Source organism: Falco peregrinus, chromosome 5 (assembly GCF_023634155.1).
Source record: "Falco peregrinus isolate bFalPer1 chromosome 5, bFalPer1.pri, whole genome shotgun sequence".
NCBI classification, from domain to species: Eukaryota; Metazoa; Chordata; class Aves; order Falconiformes; family Falconidae; genus Falco; species Falco peregrinus.
In genome coordinates this window covers 61814877-61830034 of record NC_073725.1, presented here as the reverse complement: position 1 = coordinate 61830034, position 15158 = coordinate 61814877, and the positions used below count along the sequence as shown (strand labels likewise).

Genomic DNA, 15158 nt, shown 5'->3' with positions numbered 1-15158 from the left:
AGGACGTTTGCTGAGGAAGCTCTCAGCAGCACTTGGAGCCAGCAAAAGGCCTCTCCAAGATGAATAGCAAAATAGAACTCCTGCAATGTTCAAGAATAACAGAATTCAGGAAGAAGCAAGTAGATGTATGTGCTGCTATATGCTGCCACCGATGTGTCAAGGACTTTTGACAGCCACACTGAGAAGGTAGTGACCTTGAAAAGTCAGTAAGTGGTGCTGTACAGCTAGGTCATCCAGAACTGAAGCTTTCTCTTTTTCTGAAAAAGCTATGAGCATGTATTTCCTGCATATTTCTTCCTCGTAAACTGGCTGTCCATTCCAAAAGGCAGAGTACATGTAATTTATTGAGAAGGTGGCCAGGTACTTATTTACAACGGCTCTGCTGAAGGAGCAGATAGATTGAGATAAGGGAAATTAAGAGCTCTCTAGGTGTGTTGGCAAAGAAAAATGCTCACTGAAGGTTGAATTAAACACTTCAGGGCATGCAAGGCTTAAAGATAAGCCAAGAACTTTGGCTGTGGACATACAGAACAGTGTTTTCATGCCTCCTCCTGAACTAATGAGAAGAAAAGGCTAATTGGCTTGGAAAGAACAGCTCGTTGACCCTTTCCCTTGGTTCAAACTTGAGCAGTACCTGTTCTGGGGATGTGTTTGTACACTGGAGTGCTGCATGAATTCTCCAGTGGAAAAGGAGAGGTTGGTGTCAATGCATCTGGGAAGTCTTGGTGCTTAAGAAGTTTGAAGCTGATGCCTGGTTAGGCCACAATAGGTGACACTTGGCTCATTTTTCAACATCACATTTTCAAAACCACCCACATGCAGAAGACAGCTGAGAAGCAGATCACAGGAGAGTGGAAAAATGCAAAAGACAGGTTTAATCATTGGAAACAGTGAGAAAAAAATGAATGATGGGAGCTACTAGAGAGTTGAGTAACAGCAAAATGAGATTCTGATCTTTATAGACTTTCCCAATCTTTTCTAAAGGTTTTGGTGGTTGTGGTGGTGGTGTTTTTTTGTAGGGGGAGGGGAGGGTTGGGAGGTTCATAAGGTTCATACCTCATGATCAATAAAAAGGACAGGAAACTGAAAGAATTTGGTTCTCCTAAAGATAAATTGACTTTAGATGGAGGGAGAAAGTGTTTACATCTGGAAGCTGGAAGCAAAGCAGATACCAAAAGAGGGTGCTCTGTTAGATGTTATCACACTCCAGAGTCTGCAAGCGTGCTAGGAAGGGGAGTGTGCTTAGCTACATCTAACAGCAGAGGCACTCTTCATGGAGAGATGTTTTGAGCTTCCACCCTGTATCTTCAGCTGGAAGTCAAGTGACTACACACTCCTCCATGGAGTGCCAAATTTACATTACACTGTCTCAGTGCCTGATGACACCTTGAGAACAAGACTCCTGCTGGAGATTGTCTTTTGCAGATTAAACTTTCCAGACTGTAACATAGATCAAAGCAAGGTGTGACTGTTTTCCTGCTGTATTGAGAAGGGAGCAGTGTAAAAAGCAATTAAAAGTATTTCTACATGTTTTTATTTTTTTTTAATCTTAGATGATCTTCCCAGCAACGGAAACGAATAGTTGAGGGCACCAACCTATAAACTCCTCTTCCTATGACTGGTATTTTCACTCTGCCACTGTAGTAACCATCAAAAAACATAGACAGGCATGAGTTTGGCTGTTCACATAATTAAAGTTTATGAGACTGGAATCCCAAAGCTTCATCCAGGTCCTATTAAATAGCTCAAGAAAGTCCTCCTGGCTTCACAACATGATGGATGGAGCCTACAGCAGGTTGATTCTATCTCTGTGGATACTTTATCTTTGGTGGGAACTGGACAGGGTGCTTCTGAAAGCTTTAGGAGGGATGATGGTGACTCCAGTTGATGTGGGAACAAACTCCACAGATGTTTCCACTAAAGTTAACTTTAGACACTGGAAAGTGTCCACATCCTGGACTCCCTGTGTAGTCAGTGGCTGAATTGTTCTCTGAAGGATGAATAAAAGCAACTAAGTGCTCTTCTCTAGAGGCTTTGATGAAGGCATCTATCTCTCCCATTGTTTACAGAGATAGGACCATCTAGCTCCCAAGCCTGAAGATGGAATCTATGAATACCTCCCAACTGCCAGTCCTCAGGGGGTTGAACAGATTGAGATTTAGAGATGTGGCACCCTAAGACTCCACATTCCCAACAAGACCACAGAGGCAACACACTCAACAAGTCCTCTGAAACCTGAAAAGGTGTTTTAAAATGTGTCTTCAGTCCAGAAACTTTGATCCAGTGTTTGTATATAGCTTAACAATGAGACAAAACTGTACACAGTGCAGTCAAAGTGCAAACACCCTTTGGCTTGGCATGGGCTCCATTTCACAGGTGCTTTTCTGCCACTAGTTGTTCCCTGAATTAATCTCAAGCTCAAGAAAGCCCACATCAAGCCACTTAGATAGGGAAAACAAGTTATCTGGGTCCTTTTTCTTGGTCTTCTCCTGTGGGTTCCTGCAGGCTCCTGCAGGAGCTTGCCTCCTTCCTACAGCTGAGCTCTTTGCATGGGCTTCAACACAGCACTTAGCTTTCCTGGGTGGGACTTTTTCAAGGAACTTAGCCATTCCAGTTGTTTGGTATCATGGCATGATTCATCTGGAGACTTTTACAGTGCAGACATATCCCACTCAACCAGTCACCCAGGCTGTCTTGATAGCCTAGCCAATACAGTCAATGGAGGCAAGGCCATGATTCACCTCATCCCAAAGCAGACATCTAAAATGGGCAGATGAACCATGCCCTAGAAGTGCCTGTTTCTCTCCACTGACTAATTGAAAAGCAGGTTGGGCTGAGCAGATCAGCTGGAGATGTCCATGTTGCAGACATTAGAAAGCAGGTGACATGAACAAAGATTATGGTTAACGCGAGCTGCCTTCCTCCCTCTTTCAATGCAATGGAAAGAGAGACGTGCTTCTGGAGGACAGTTCATGCTATTTGTCTCATCTTACCTCCCTTGGGTAGGATGAATTGTCCTCTAATGTTAAGTGAGATTAATATTCTCCTAAAAGTGCAACTGAGGTGGAAAGAGGCATCTAAGTTTAGGAAATCAGCTGCAAATTCTTTGCTTTCGCAGGCACCTTCTACCTTGTCCACCTAAAGTTCATTTACTGGAGGGCTGAGCTGGTTATCTTGGTTCTAGATTCTTACCTAGAGTCATTTGAGCTCCAGAAGTGAATGTCCCTGTGTCTTACTTGCCTGGGAAGCACTGATTTGTAAAGGCTAGTTTATGCACAGTCAGCAAAGCTGACTACAAATAGTTGTGGTAGGTACCTGACCATCTGAATGTCCATCTCCTTTTCACTTCTGTCCCCTCTGGACCACCAGGAAGGGAGCAAACTAGCTGCAGCTGGTTTTCTTCCATAAAAGGACAGACACTTTAAAGCATTTTTTATCCCAGCCTAGAGAAGTGATAAAGTCAAGCTAATTTTCTTCCGAACTCCAGCAATGATAGAATTCTTGCACTTTTTTTTCTGTCAGAGCAATGAAGGCATGTTCCCTGACTGCCTTGTTGATAGTTCAAACACACCAGGATGTTCCCAAATGAAAACCACATCGCAAAATTGAATGTAAACAGAAATACACACTGCCCAGGCAGGTTTCTGTTTGTCATTAATTCTGAGCAGAAAAGTCAATCAAGAGATTTAATTAGAATAAAAGGAAATTATACTCTAAAAATCCCTTCAGTTTTAGTAATCAAGGTTATTATTAGAAGCACCAGTAAAAACACTTTAAAAATCTATCTAATTAGCCACATATCTGCTGATCTCTCTGCATAGCTGACTTGTTTGTCTCTAAGGCTTTAACCAACATAATAGTTCATGGACACTCCTTTCAACAGACTGAGCACAGAATTTGCATTCAAGTTGTGTTGTTTTGTTGGGGTTTTTTGTTGGTTTGTTTTTTTTTTAATTTCACTCTGTTCACTTTAACCAAGGCAATTCACAGACTGATGGCCAAAGCAGGCTCTCCATATCCTTGTGACAGTACAGCAAAGCTGGCGCTGTTTTGTGAAAATACAGCACCATTTTTGAAAATTCCCAAACTGAAACTGTTGTGAAAGTAAGGTGAAGATACTCTAAATTAATATCCAGAAGGACACTGGCAGCCATTCTAATAATTTATTTTTAAAACACTTCAACCTGCTTAGAAAGACCCGGTATTGCTTTGCAAAGTATATGCTTGGATCAAGCAGGTGTGGAAATGCTTTGCTAAACAGTAGAAAATCTTTTCCATCCCAGTCTTTCAGGGATGTTACTGGTATCCCAGGCATGGCTCCCAACTTGCATGCCCATAATCACGAGTGTTTCTGGTAGCATCAGTACCATTGTTCACGCAGGAGAATAACATTGATATTGGACCCATACTAGAGCCCTAGGAGAGTTTTAACCCAAGTTCTTCTGTTCCAGCAGGGCTACATTTCCACTCCCTTTCCTCTGTAGCACAGCAAATTTAACTGCTTATGGTAGCACATTTATGTAGCACTCCTGCAGCCTTTAGCTCAGAGTTGCCTTTTGAAAGTTCTCAGGATCCAAACTCCTTGAGTCTTTAGGGTCACCTTCAGGGCACAGCAGTTACCTGGTAAGGTTCAAATATACAGGACACACTGCTGAACTGTATGATTGTTGTCAGTTCTTGGTGATTGCTTTTGCAAGACTTGGAGCATGGTGTCTTCCACTGTTGGTATTACTATTTGGTGTAGCTCTGAAAGTACTTTTGACTGTCTAATCCCTGGGCTTCCTCAGCTGCCAAAATTTCCTGTAATATTGACGTGCTCTTGTATAGGTTTGCTTGACTTGCAAAGAAATAAATGTGGGTTTAACCCTCCAGTTGCAAAGGAAACTAGCTTCATGAGCTGGGCGTCTGTGGGAAGAAGAAGCACAATGATGGATTGAGGTTTTGAGAGAATGAAGAAAAGGGAAGGAAGATATTAAAAGTAGAGTTTCTTGCCTTGTTGGGCCTGTAGGGAACTTCAGGAGAGAGAGGATGATGTTTGGGGGGAAACGAGAGTGGAAAGGATGTTTTCTGGAGAGGGAAATGCAGAAGAACTGAAGATGTTGGTTTTCCATCCCCATTCTTGTGAACCAAGTACAAAGGTGAAAGCCAGCCTGACACAATTTCTTTTTTCCTTGGTTTTTTTTCCAGGTCCTTGGCAATTGGTCACCAGTATTCCTCCCTGGGGACTCAGCCCATCCTCTGCGGGAGCATCCCAGGACTGGTACCCAAGCAGCTACGCTTCTGTCGGAACTATGTGGAGATCATGCCCAGTGTAGCAGAAGGGGTAAAGATTGGGATCCAGGAATGCCAACACCAATTTCGAGGGAGGAGGTGGAACTGCACGACTGTCAATGACAGCTTAGCCATCTTCGGGCCTGTGCTAGATAAAGGTGAGTGCAGCGCTACGGGTTTGGTGACAGCAACATCCATGGTGGAGTAGCAACAAAGACCTTGAGAAACCTACTGTGAGCCCATTTGCTTCTGATGAAGTGTCGTGCAAAATGGGCTGCAGGAAACAGGAACTGAGCTTGATGAAGGAGACCTGTGACACAGGCAGGGAAAATTTTGTTATCCCAGGACCCCATCCAAGCAGCTCAAACCTGACTCAGAAGGTCTTTTGTAGAGACAAGAATATAATTAAGCATTCTTAGAGGAATAGCAAGGACATGTGTGCCTCCCCAACGTAAGGAGGGTGTTTACCCACCACCTCAATTATACAGACAACATCCAGTCACAGATAACCACTACTTCTACCTCAAACCTCTACTGGGATTGTGTAGGTGACCCAGAGAGCTGGGAAGAGCCCTGTTTGGCAGCACACGGAGAGTGGGGTCATCTCTGACCCTGCTTGGAGTTGGAGGTTGGGCTACAGACCTCCCAGGGTCCCTTTCAACATGAATTATCCTATGATCCTATGCCCCTTGGAAGGAGCACAAAGGATTATTGTGTTTTCAGTGATCAAGCTGGACGTCTGGCTCCTTTTCTGACCCCATGGCATTTCATGCCGCATTTTCAGCTCGATGGATGATTGCAGAGGGGAAATGATGGGCTGTTGGGGATGGTTCCAAGGGGCTGGACTGACCAGATAACATCAGTTTTGATGCCATAATGGGATATAATGAAGATCAAAGGCCTGAGGAAATCACCATCAATTAATGGTTCTGCTTTTATTGGTTATAAATGTGGCAAATTAAGACGAGGGTGGCAATTCAGGCAACTAACTCTGACACACTGATATAAATGGGAGCACTCAGAAATATTATGCCCTGTGTTGTTGAATGCAGTGGGATTTAAGCACGTTGCTAAGTCTGAGTATCTGGTCATTTCTCTTATAAATTGGCAGAAACCTATTATAGCTTGTATTTTATCCTTCTTTGCCCTTGTAATACTGATTTTAAAGTTCAGCCTGCTCCTGCTGGTCTCAGTAAGCCTGGGTCAAGCTCTGCTTTTCCCTTTACTACAGAGGGGTTCATCCCAAATGTAGACTCATTTTGCATTTGATTTCTGCTCAGATAGTAATTCCAGGTGCCCTGTGCAGAGCCCTGCAGGAATATGGCTGCTTTCTCTTAGGAGAGCACCAGCAGAAGAGGCTTGGTAGTCCTCTTTTCTTCCTTCCTTTCTTTCTCAATTTATTTATTTATTTATTTTGCAAAGAATAACAGTTACAGGTCCTGAGAATCTAAGAGTTGGAATTACTTTGTCTGGAATAGTGGAGTAGCACCGTTTGAACTCATATGAGAGAAGAGGGAGCATTTGGGATATTTTCAGGGAATCTCCTGTATTGGCATATGTAGCTGATCTACACCCATCTTGGGGCACGTTCCTCCAGCATCTGGAGGTAGGGGGTTTGTTGTTTTTTTTTCTGCATTACTCGGAAGAGACTTGGACATTTCCACTTGCATTAATTTTGAAAAATAGGGCAGCCAGGAGAGAGCAAAGCCTTGGTTTGTATCATGGCAGGGCCTCCACCAGCCAGAAGAGGCGTTTACCGGCACCGAGCAGGAGAAGGGGTGGTTTTGGCTAGTGGGGTTACCCCATTAGAGCTGGACAACTGAGGCACCTTGTTAATGCTGCTGTCACTATTGGGGTTTAGCGGTGAGAGATCATCCCAAAATGATCACACCTGTAAGATCTGCAGCATGGTGCACTTGAGTCCCTATGAAAGTGTCATACCGCAATGTTTTGCTTGTAATTAAAGCATCTCTTCTGGGTACATCCCTCCTGGGTGACTACAGCAGTTGGCCACAACTACCAAACTGAGTATTTTCCCCATAGACACAAGCCCAACGTGACTTTCCCAAGAGCATTCACTGGGCACAGGCAGTAAGTGAGCCAGATAACCCAATGTCTTTGCCTCGTCACAAGGCTGGATGTCCTCAAGGACACATGGAGCACATCATGCTCCCAGACGGTCTCGGATTAGATGCTCCACATCTCCTGTCGCAATTACACCTTGTGCACGAGGAAAGCGACCCTCACCCCCTTGTTGATCGAAGGAATCTCGATCCCACAAGCTTCCAAATGCTCTTATCTCACAAGGATGTCAACATGAAAAGTCTGTCCCTCCTTGAGACTGCAGGCTTTCGGTAGCCAGGCTCAGGGAGGAAAAGAAGGCTGGGACGATTTCATAACTGAAGAATGTTGTTCCTTGAGGGAGAATCAAACCACCCTTCAGTTCTGCTTCACCTACAGCAGGAGAGGGGAGAAAAAAAAAAAACAACAGCTCAGTTGCATTCTTGTGCAGCAGATCCCCCAGGGTAGGAACATATTTGAGCTCCTACCCAGAAAGAGAGAAGGAGGAAAGGAGAGAAAGAAAGCGAGCAAGCAAAACCCTATTTTGCAGCTTGGATTTTAAGTCACCCAAGATCTAACTGCAGCTTCTCATCTGAGTCAATAGGGACCCCATCCTCCCCCAGCACAACCCAGCCTAGTCACTAAAGCAACTCCCTTTTGCCTTGCACGACTATCTGCAATTCTTTCACTGAAAAAGGCCGATTTTAATGCCTTCAGGAAATACTTTCTAGGCCCAAATCTCACTGAGGCTGCTTCACGGCCTGCGCTGCCCTCGCTGCTTTGGTATCTCATTGCTAATTCAGGGCTAGGCTTGAGCTGTGATTCAGCGATGCCAAACTGTCACCAGACTCTGGTCCTGTTAAGAGCCATATTCTGATATCTCACCTAAAACCGGACCCTTTTTTTCCCATCAGCTTACTTATGAAAAGAAATCCCTTATGTTTTAGCTACAACTATATTAACTGTATTATTATTTTTTAAATATTTCCATAGCCAGACCTAATGAATCACATATTGAACAGCAATGGTGTGTATCCATGAGCTCGGCTATAAGGGAATGGTGATGTACAAGGGATCCAGACCTGCCGCTATTTGGGAGCAATATTGACAGGCTTGGACCTATGCCACTCTAGTTCTTCATATGTCACTCAGGACATATGAAGAGCAGAATGCCTCCATTCCATCCAGTATTTGATTACTCTGTTTTGCAGGTCCTTGGTCAGGGAATGAATGTTCCCTGCTCAAAGGGAACAGAGTCACCTTCCTCGTTGTGCTCTGCTACCTGCACGGGGAATGATTCAGGCATTAGCAGAGGATGAAATTGCTATGGGGCCGTTGGAAGAGGGGTTTTCTCCTCCTTTGTGGTCTTGGGAGTGTATGAGTAGTGGTGCAGCTCCATGGATAAATGTTCAGATAGGTGCCACTGTTGGGTCTTTCTTGCAGAGCACTAGAGGTTTGCTACACTGTAGGTGTCTGGGGTACCCTAGGCTATTGGGAATGCAAAGAACAGGATGCCTGTATGGGAAAAGAAGCGAGCCTGATCTCTTTACCTCTGCCTAAACATACCTATCTGTTTATCAGCCATCTATAAGAGGCTACAGTTCATGTAATTCCTACTCTTACAGAAGTGCAGATCTCAGCAACCGGACAGTAGAAAGAACCCCTCACATGAGTTTTTCTAACAGAGTCATTGCTAGAGGAAAAAAATTGTCATCTGTTTCTTCACCTGTATTGCGTGAAGCAGTGGAGCCACACGACCTTAAGTGATCACCTTAGCCACAGCCCATGCCCAGCCACTTAGCTGAGAGGTTTGGCGGCTTGTCAGGCAGTTGCTGTGTCTTTCAGTTTCCTAAGGACAAGGGAAGACTTTTTGAGTTGCCTTTAAAAACATACAAGATAAAACTTTGGAGGATGTAATAAAGGGACATGCTGTCACCAACAACAGAATGTGAACATTGCAACCTATCAGGCATTTTCCACCCCAAACTTAAGTGCCGTATGTTGGGTATAATTGTGTCTTTCACCCTGGTTTTAGGTTCTGTGGACTGAAGACACTGTCCATGTTTGGGTTGTGGTGCATTTTGTAGTCTCTCAACACCATGCCAACTCTCTATGAAACTCCTCTGGGCAGAAATATGAACCAATCTCAAGAGAAGTAATATAATAAAAGCTTATGATGGCCCTGTCTCTTTAAAGGACCTCAGCACATAATTAAGTCAAAATAAAAGTTTCCTCCCTCTCCTCCCCCCATTCAATAAAAGTAAATTACCTCAAACTATTTAAGCCCTCAGTTCGTTTAAATTTAAAAAGGGAGCCCTTGTCTATCTGTTTCTTTCACTCACTCCCACCTCCTTCTGCTAAAGACTGGCTGGGGCTTTAAACCTGCCAGCTGGACTGAGAAATGGTTAATAGTTATTGTGGAGGAGCAGCTTTTAATGAACTATTGAAGAATGATACATTGATGGAGTAATGGGAGTTTAAGTCGCTCTGTAATGAAACAGGTTCTCAGTGCGGACCCATTGTGGTGTAAATACAGCACGTCGCTCCCACTGTTTGGTCAGGACTAAATAGCAGAGGCCAGAGGGGGGTCAGCTTATGGGGTCTCCGCTTTAGTTAATCAATCTGATTGGATTAGGGTCACTGCGATCCCTAATAATGTCAAAGGTTACGCCAAACTGGATTAAATGCTTTGTTGGGGAGGGCTCAGATTCTTTCAGCTTTCGCCGACAGGGCTTGTTTATTAGAGTTTAACACTCGTGCAGCCTTGGGAAGCCACACCGTCCCTTTCTGCGCGTTGGGGTGCTCGCGGCGTGCGCGGGGCTTTGAGCGAGCCAGGGCAGGTGCGCGCGCGTCCAGTCGCTTTGTCAAGTGTCTGCGCCCGTCGGATGTGCCCTCTGAGGACATATATCAAATTCCCCGCTGGACAAATGAGAGCCTAATGGGTGATGCAGAGGCTCGGAGGCATAGATTAATTCCAGACATAATTGTTGGCCGTCGACCCTGTTAGAAGGCGAGTGATGAGAGCCACAAGGGCGCTGTAGTGACCCACTGATCGTGCCCCCCTGGGTTAACCCTGTTCCTGTCTGGCAAAGAGGTGTCCTTTTTGATACAGCTCCTGTTTGTGCAGCTACCAGGATGAGCATGGAATGAAATATGGAGTATTCACGACCACTTGATTGCTTCCTTATGAAACTGGGTAGATGCCTTCCAGCACTTCCAAATCAAATCAAGGCAGGATGGCATGGGATGGTGTGAGACGGAGTGGTATCTCCATGTCATCTTATCCAGGGGGACCATGAAGCTTAAAGAATTACTATTATCTGCACTCACGATGTTTCTGCAGACGATACTGTCTTATGGACATGGCAGTGTCCTTCACAAAATGATACCAAACAATCTTTCTGAAGGCCATTTGGCAATGGGAAGGAGTAGCAATAATAGCATGTTATTGGTAGAGATATGAGATCTCTGGGTCTCAAATGCCTCTTGGCTTCCCACAGTAAAGCACAAGCTGCATGTTTATGGCCTGCCAGGACTGTCAGATTATCCAAGCAGACTTCTTGCATGATGCAGACTGGAGAATTTCCCCTCAAGACTTCTGGAATGAAACCAAAATCTGAATTTTACTATGATATCTCTTCCCAAAGGACATCTTGCCTTGACATAGCACCTAGAGATAGACAACCAATCTACCTCCCCTTTTATAAGTCTCTTCATTTCTAATGCAACACTGCACTGGTGCTGACAACCAGCCACTGTATTTTCCTTTGCTGGATGCAGAATAACTCCTCTAAAACTGAGTGTTTTCTTTGCTACTTGCACTTTATGAAAAGTTAAAACAGGCCTGCAGAAGAGCAGTGGGTCAGCAAAAGTTTGGGTGCACTATGTCAGACAGCAAGACAGGTTGAGGGAGTTCCATTTGATGCTGGGGGTCCTCTGGGGCATGATTCATCTGATGTATTCTAGACAGTTAGGATTAAATTATTCACACCCTCAAGTTTCTACATCTCTCCATCAATCACCGAGGGAATCCAGGGAGACCGGCTTTTGATGAGAAGACTCCTGCTCCCGGGGACCACATGAAGGGCAGAGCAGACATTTGTCTAGCTCATGAGAGATGTGGGATTCCAATCACATCCAGATTCATATGGGATGTTGGGCACTGTTATCTTTTCAGCTTGTCTTATTTTGGACTAGGCTTATTTTGCAGCTAGGCTTATTTTGGACTCTAGACCTTCTGGGGGTAAGTCCCACGTCTCGTCTCTCCAGAAAGCCAAAACGTAGCTGTGTTCATGGGTTAACTCTTTTGTCCCTGTTACTACTGTGGCCAAAAAACCTCATCTTGTGTCTCACATCATCCATGTGAGCTTTTCCCCAGGTTTAGCAAGAATGGAACAAGACTTTTAAATTCAGTTATAATGCCGCAGAGAACAAGTCTCCTCTGTATTTTTTTCTTGCTGTGTCATAACAATATCGCTCCACAGGCTCACTGATGGGCCTGATCTCATCTACCAAAGTTAGATGTCAAAGTCTGAGCTAGTCACCCCAGGCTCCCTTTGTAGTCAGTGGAGAGCACTCGGCATCTCCGGAGAGCAATTCATCTGACCTATCTTAGACACCTATCTCAGGATAACATGAATCATACCAAGATGTTTATTTCTCTCCATTGACTATAGAGGGAGCCTAGGGCTACAGGCTCAGACTTCCATGTGTATGTCTTAGAGGCCCAGTCTGGGGGCAAATAGTTCCCACTCCCCCATCTTTCTCCTGTCAGAAAGCAGTCCTGACAGCCAGCCTCTGCTGGAGAGGCCATTTTACTAACGCAAGAACGTGACATAGAAAAGGATCTCCTGGACCACTGAACACAGACAGTCCCTTGCTATTTCAGGCATAATACCATCTCATAATGCCTTGCATGATTTAAAATTAATATGTTTAGCAGACCTCATCATATTTTCTCAATGGCATTCTGGCATCTCAGTTGTCTCTGTGCCAAATTCTTCCCCCCCTTTCCCTGCTCTAGATCAGACTTCTCCACTTCTGCAATAAAGTCAGGCATGAGCAGAAAGCCACAAGATACTGATCCATCCAGGAGGTTAGTTACATGTAGGAGGTACTCTCTGCTCTCTCATGAAACTCTTCCCAAGAGGATCTGATTTCCAACCACACCCCGTCTACCTCTCCGCTAATGGCAATTTGGGCAGCTGCCCTGGTATCAACAACCGAGATCTACAAACTCTACCCTGTAACTATGGGGAAGGAAACTGGAAGGATCAGGATTGAAAATGTGACTATGCAAGCTCCACTCAGCCATCAAGATGCATAAATACTGTAGGCCAGAGGTTTGCCAATGCCGCTGAGAAAAAGACTGGCAGATCCCGGTTTAAGACAGAAACATCAGTTGTGCTTAATGTCGGTGTAAACTGAGCCTGGAGCTGGAGTTATTGCAGGGGATGAGACAGTTGTAACTGCCAGCGTGTCACTGCACTGCCCAAGTCCCATGTTCCTGCCCACAGGTACAGAACAGACCCTATTCATAGTGGCAGCATTTCTGAACTGGCTTTTACGTAGCTACCTCAGTACAGGTAGCAGCATCAGGGGGTAAATGCAGTTTGTGGGAGTCTAGATGAGCTGTAGCCACATCTCTGGTTCATAGCCCACATCAGTACTGGGAGATTAGCAGCTTCCACTGAGCCCTGGCAAGAGCTGCAAGCTGCAATGGCAGCAAGCAGAGATGCTGAGGGAAACTTGCCAACACGTTAGTCCCTTAGCCCTTGGGAGCAGGACACCAATGAGGTGGTAGAGGAGCTCCTTCTCTTACTGCTGGAGCTGCTGGTAGGGGCAGGTCACCATCAGAAGAGGAAACTTCAGTCTCTTATGACTTCAGAGGCATTCAAGGGCAAGCACTGGGCAGCCCTCTGGTACAACAGGGTAGCACCCAGAAGAACATGGTTAATGTCACGTCTGGCTGCAGCTGCATTTGTCTTTCCATCCCCAGTGCAACTGGGGGCTGTGTATGCTCTGGGCTTGGTGGGCTCAAGTGTTTTCTGGGTTTCTTAGCGAGAGGACCTCACCTCACCACTGCTCCAGCTGTGAAGTGATCCCGGGATAAAGATCTGGCTCTTGTGCATCTGTACAGTTCTCTGGAGATGAGAGAGCCCGTGTAAACAGCTGTAAACAGCCAACACCCAGACACAGGCTGCAAACCTGGGAGATCAGTGATGGTGAAAAGGAAATGGCAGCAATGCCAGGAGCCGATCCTGTTTGCTTTCTGTGCTCCCTCTACCTCCCACTGCACCAACCCTGATCTGTCAACCCTGACATGGAGATTTTTCTGGCGACGGGGGATCAGGGAGGGGAGAAGGAACAAGACAGCCCGTGGCTACAAAACCGGTGGCGTCTCTCCCGGCTGCGGGAGGCACTGGAAACTTCTGCCTCCGGCGGCATGCACAATGTGACGGGCTGGCAGGGAGCGGGCTGTGTGGAGTTATAGATTTATTTCCTTCCCCCTTCCTTCCCCTCCCCTTCCTCCCCTTTCCCTGCTGGGTACATTGCATTCCCCAACTGGGCTCAAGTTGGTTGCAACAAGGAGCTCCCTCTGCTGCATCCCGGAGTGCCAAGTCCAAGCGTGGGAGCTAGTCCTAGACAAAAGGGAACAGTAGAGGGAGCTGATTAGCATCCCTTTGTCCCGGGAGAATCCCGGCCCCAAACGGGCCCTTGGCTCACAACAGCCGGCGCAAACACGCACACGCATGGACGGGAGCCAGGGAGGGAAACAGGGAAAGCGGAGGCTTGGTCGCCTTCACCCGAGTGCTGGGGGGAAGGGGGACACGGTGGGTTTCACCCCTAAGTCCCACTGTGGGATGGGTCCTGAGCCAGGGTGCACGGTCCTCAGGTCCACAAGGGTGTTTTTTTTGCTGGGTGAGGAGCTTAGACCTGTGTCTGCCCACGCTTCTATGTACCAAACAGCCAAAACAAGCAAAGTCTTCTGACAAAGAGGGATCCAAGCCCATGAATGTCGCTTTTCTTCCCTGTGAGATGTGTTATTAGCTGGCAGTGCTGAATAGATGTGGGGATTTTAAGGCCAGAAGGGGCTGTGGGATCATCTGGTTGGATTCCTGTGTAACAAGCAGAGAATATCCTCCTGTCCCTCCCCGAGCACATACGACAGGGCAGCAAGGGGAAAAGGAGAGCACACAAAGATGCCCAGCGTGCTTCTTTCTGTGCTATGGGCTGGCAGGGCAGGGGAAGGGGGCTGGCTCCGGCAGAGCAGACAGGGCAGGCAGCCGAGGCACTTTTCAGCAGGAGACAGGTTCGCATGCTCCCCGCTACGGTCTGCCGCAGGAGGAAGCATTGATGGATCAGCTTCTCTTGTTGCTTGCTTCTGTTGCTTGCTTCCTCCGCCCCATCTTTCAGGAGCACCTCCTTCAAAGGAAGGACTGGCCATCCAAGAAGATCCATCGGACTGACAAAGAGGCAGGAATCACCCACCAGGAGAGGGGATGGTTCAAAAGGGTTGTTATGCCTGGGTTTGGATTTCTGTTGTGCATGTGAACGATGGGCTCGTAGGAATGATTAGGGCACAGCTGACTTCAGACTAAGCAGTGAGGACAAAGCAGGAGTAAGAGGAAAGCAGGCTTTGGTGGGGTCCAAAGTCTTGGGAGATGTAAAGTCGCAGAATCAGAGAGCTGCATGGGAGGCAGCTCCCAGCTGAAGTAGGTCGGGACTTCCACCCCTCCAGGGTAGGCAGAGTTGCTGCACAGAAGTGGCATTTTTGGGGAAAACAGCACAAGATGAGTGAAGCCGAGGTAGCTGAGGACTGTGTG

At 46.3% G+C, this 15158-nt stretch overlaps 1 protein-coding gene across 1 annotated transcript in view; it reads left to right on the top strand.

The window, feature by feature from the left end:
• WNT3A (Wnt family member 3A) overlaps positions 1-15158 on the top strand; it is a 91702-nt gene that overhangs the window by 45613 nt on the left and 30931 nt on the right. Inside the window, exon 2 of the mRNA XM_005229547.2 lies at positions 5188-5429. Coding sequence (XP_005229604.2) covers positions 5188-5429 — 242 coding nt within the window. The remainder of the gene's footprint in view (positions 1-5187; positions 5430-15158) is intronic.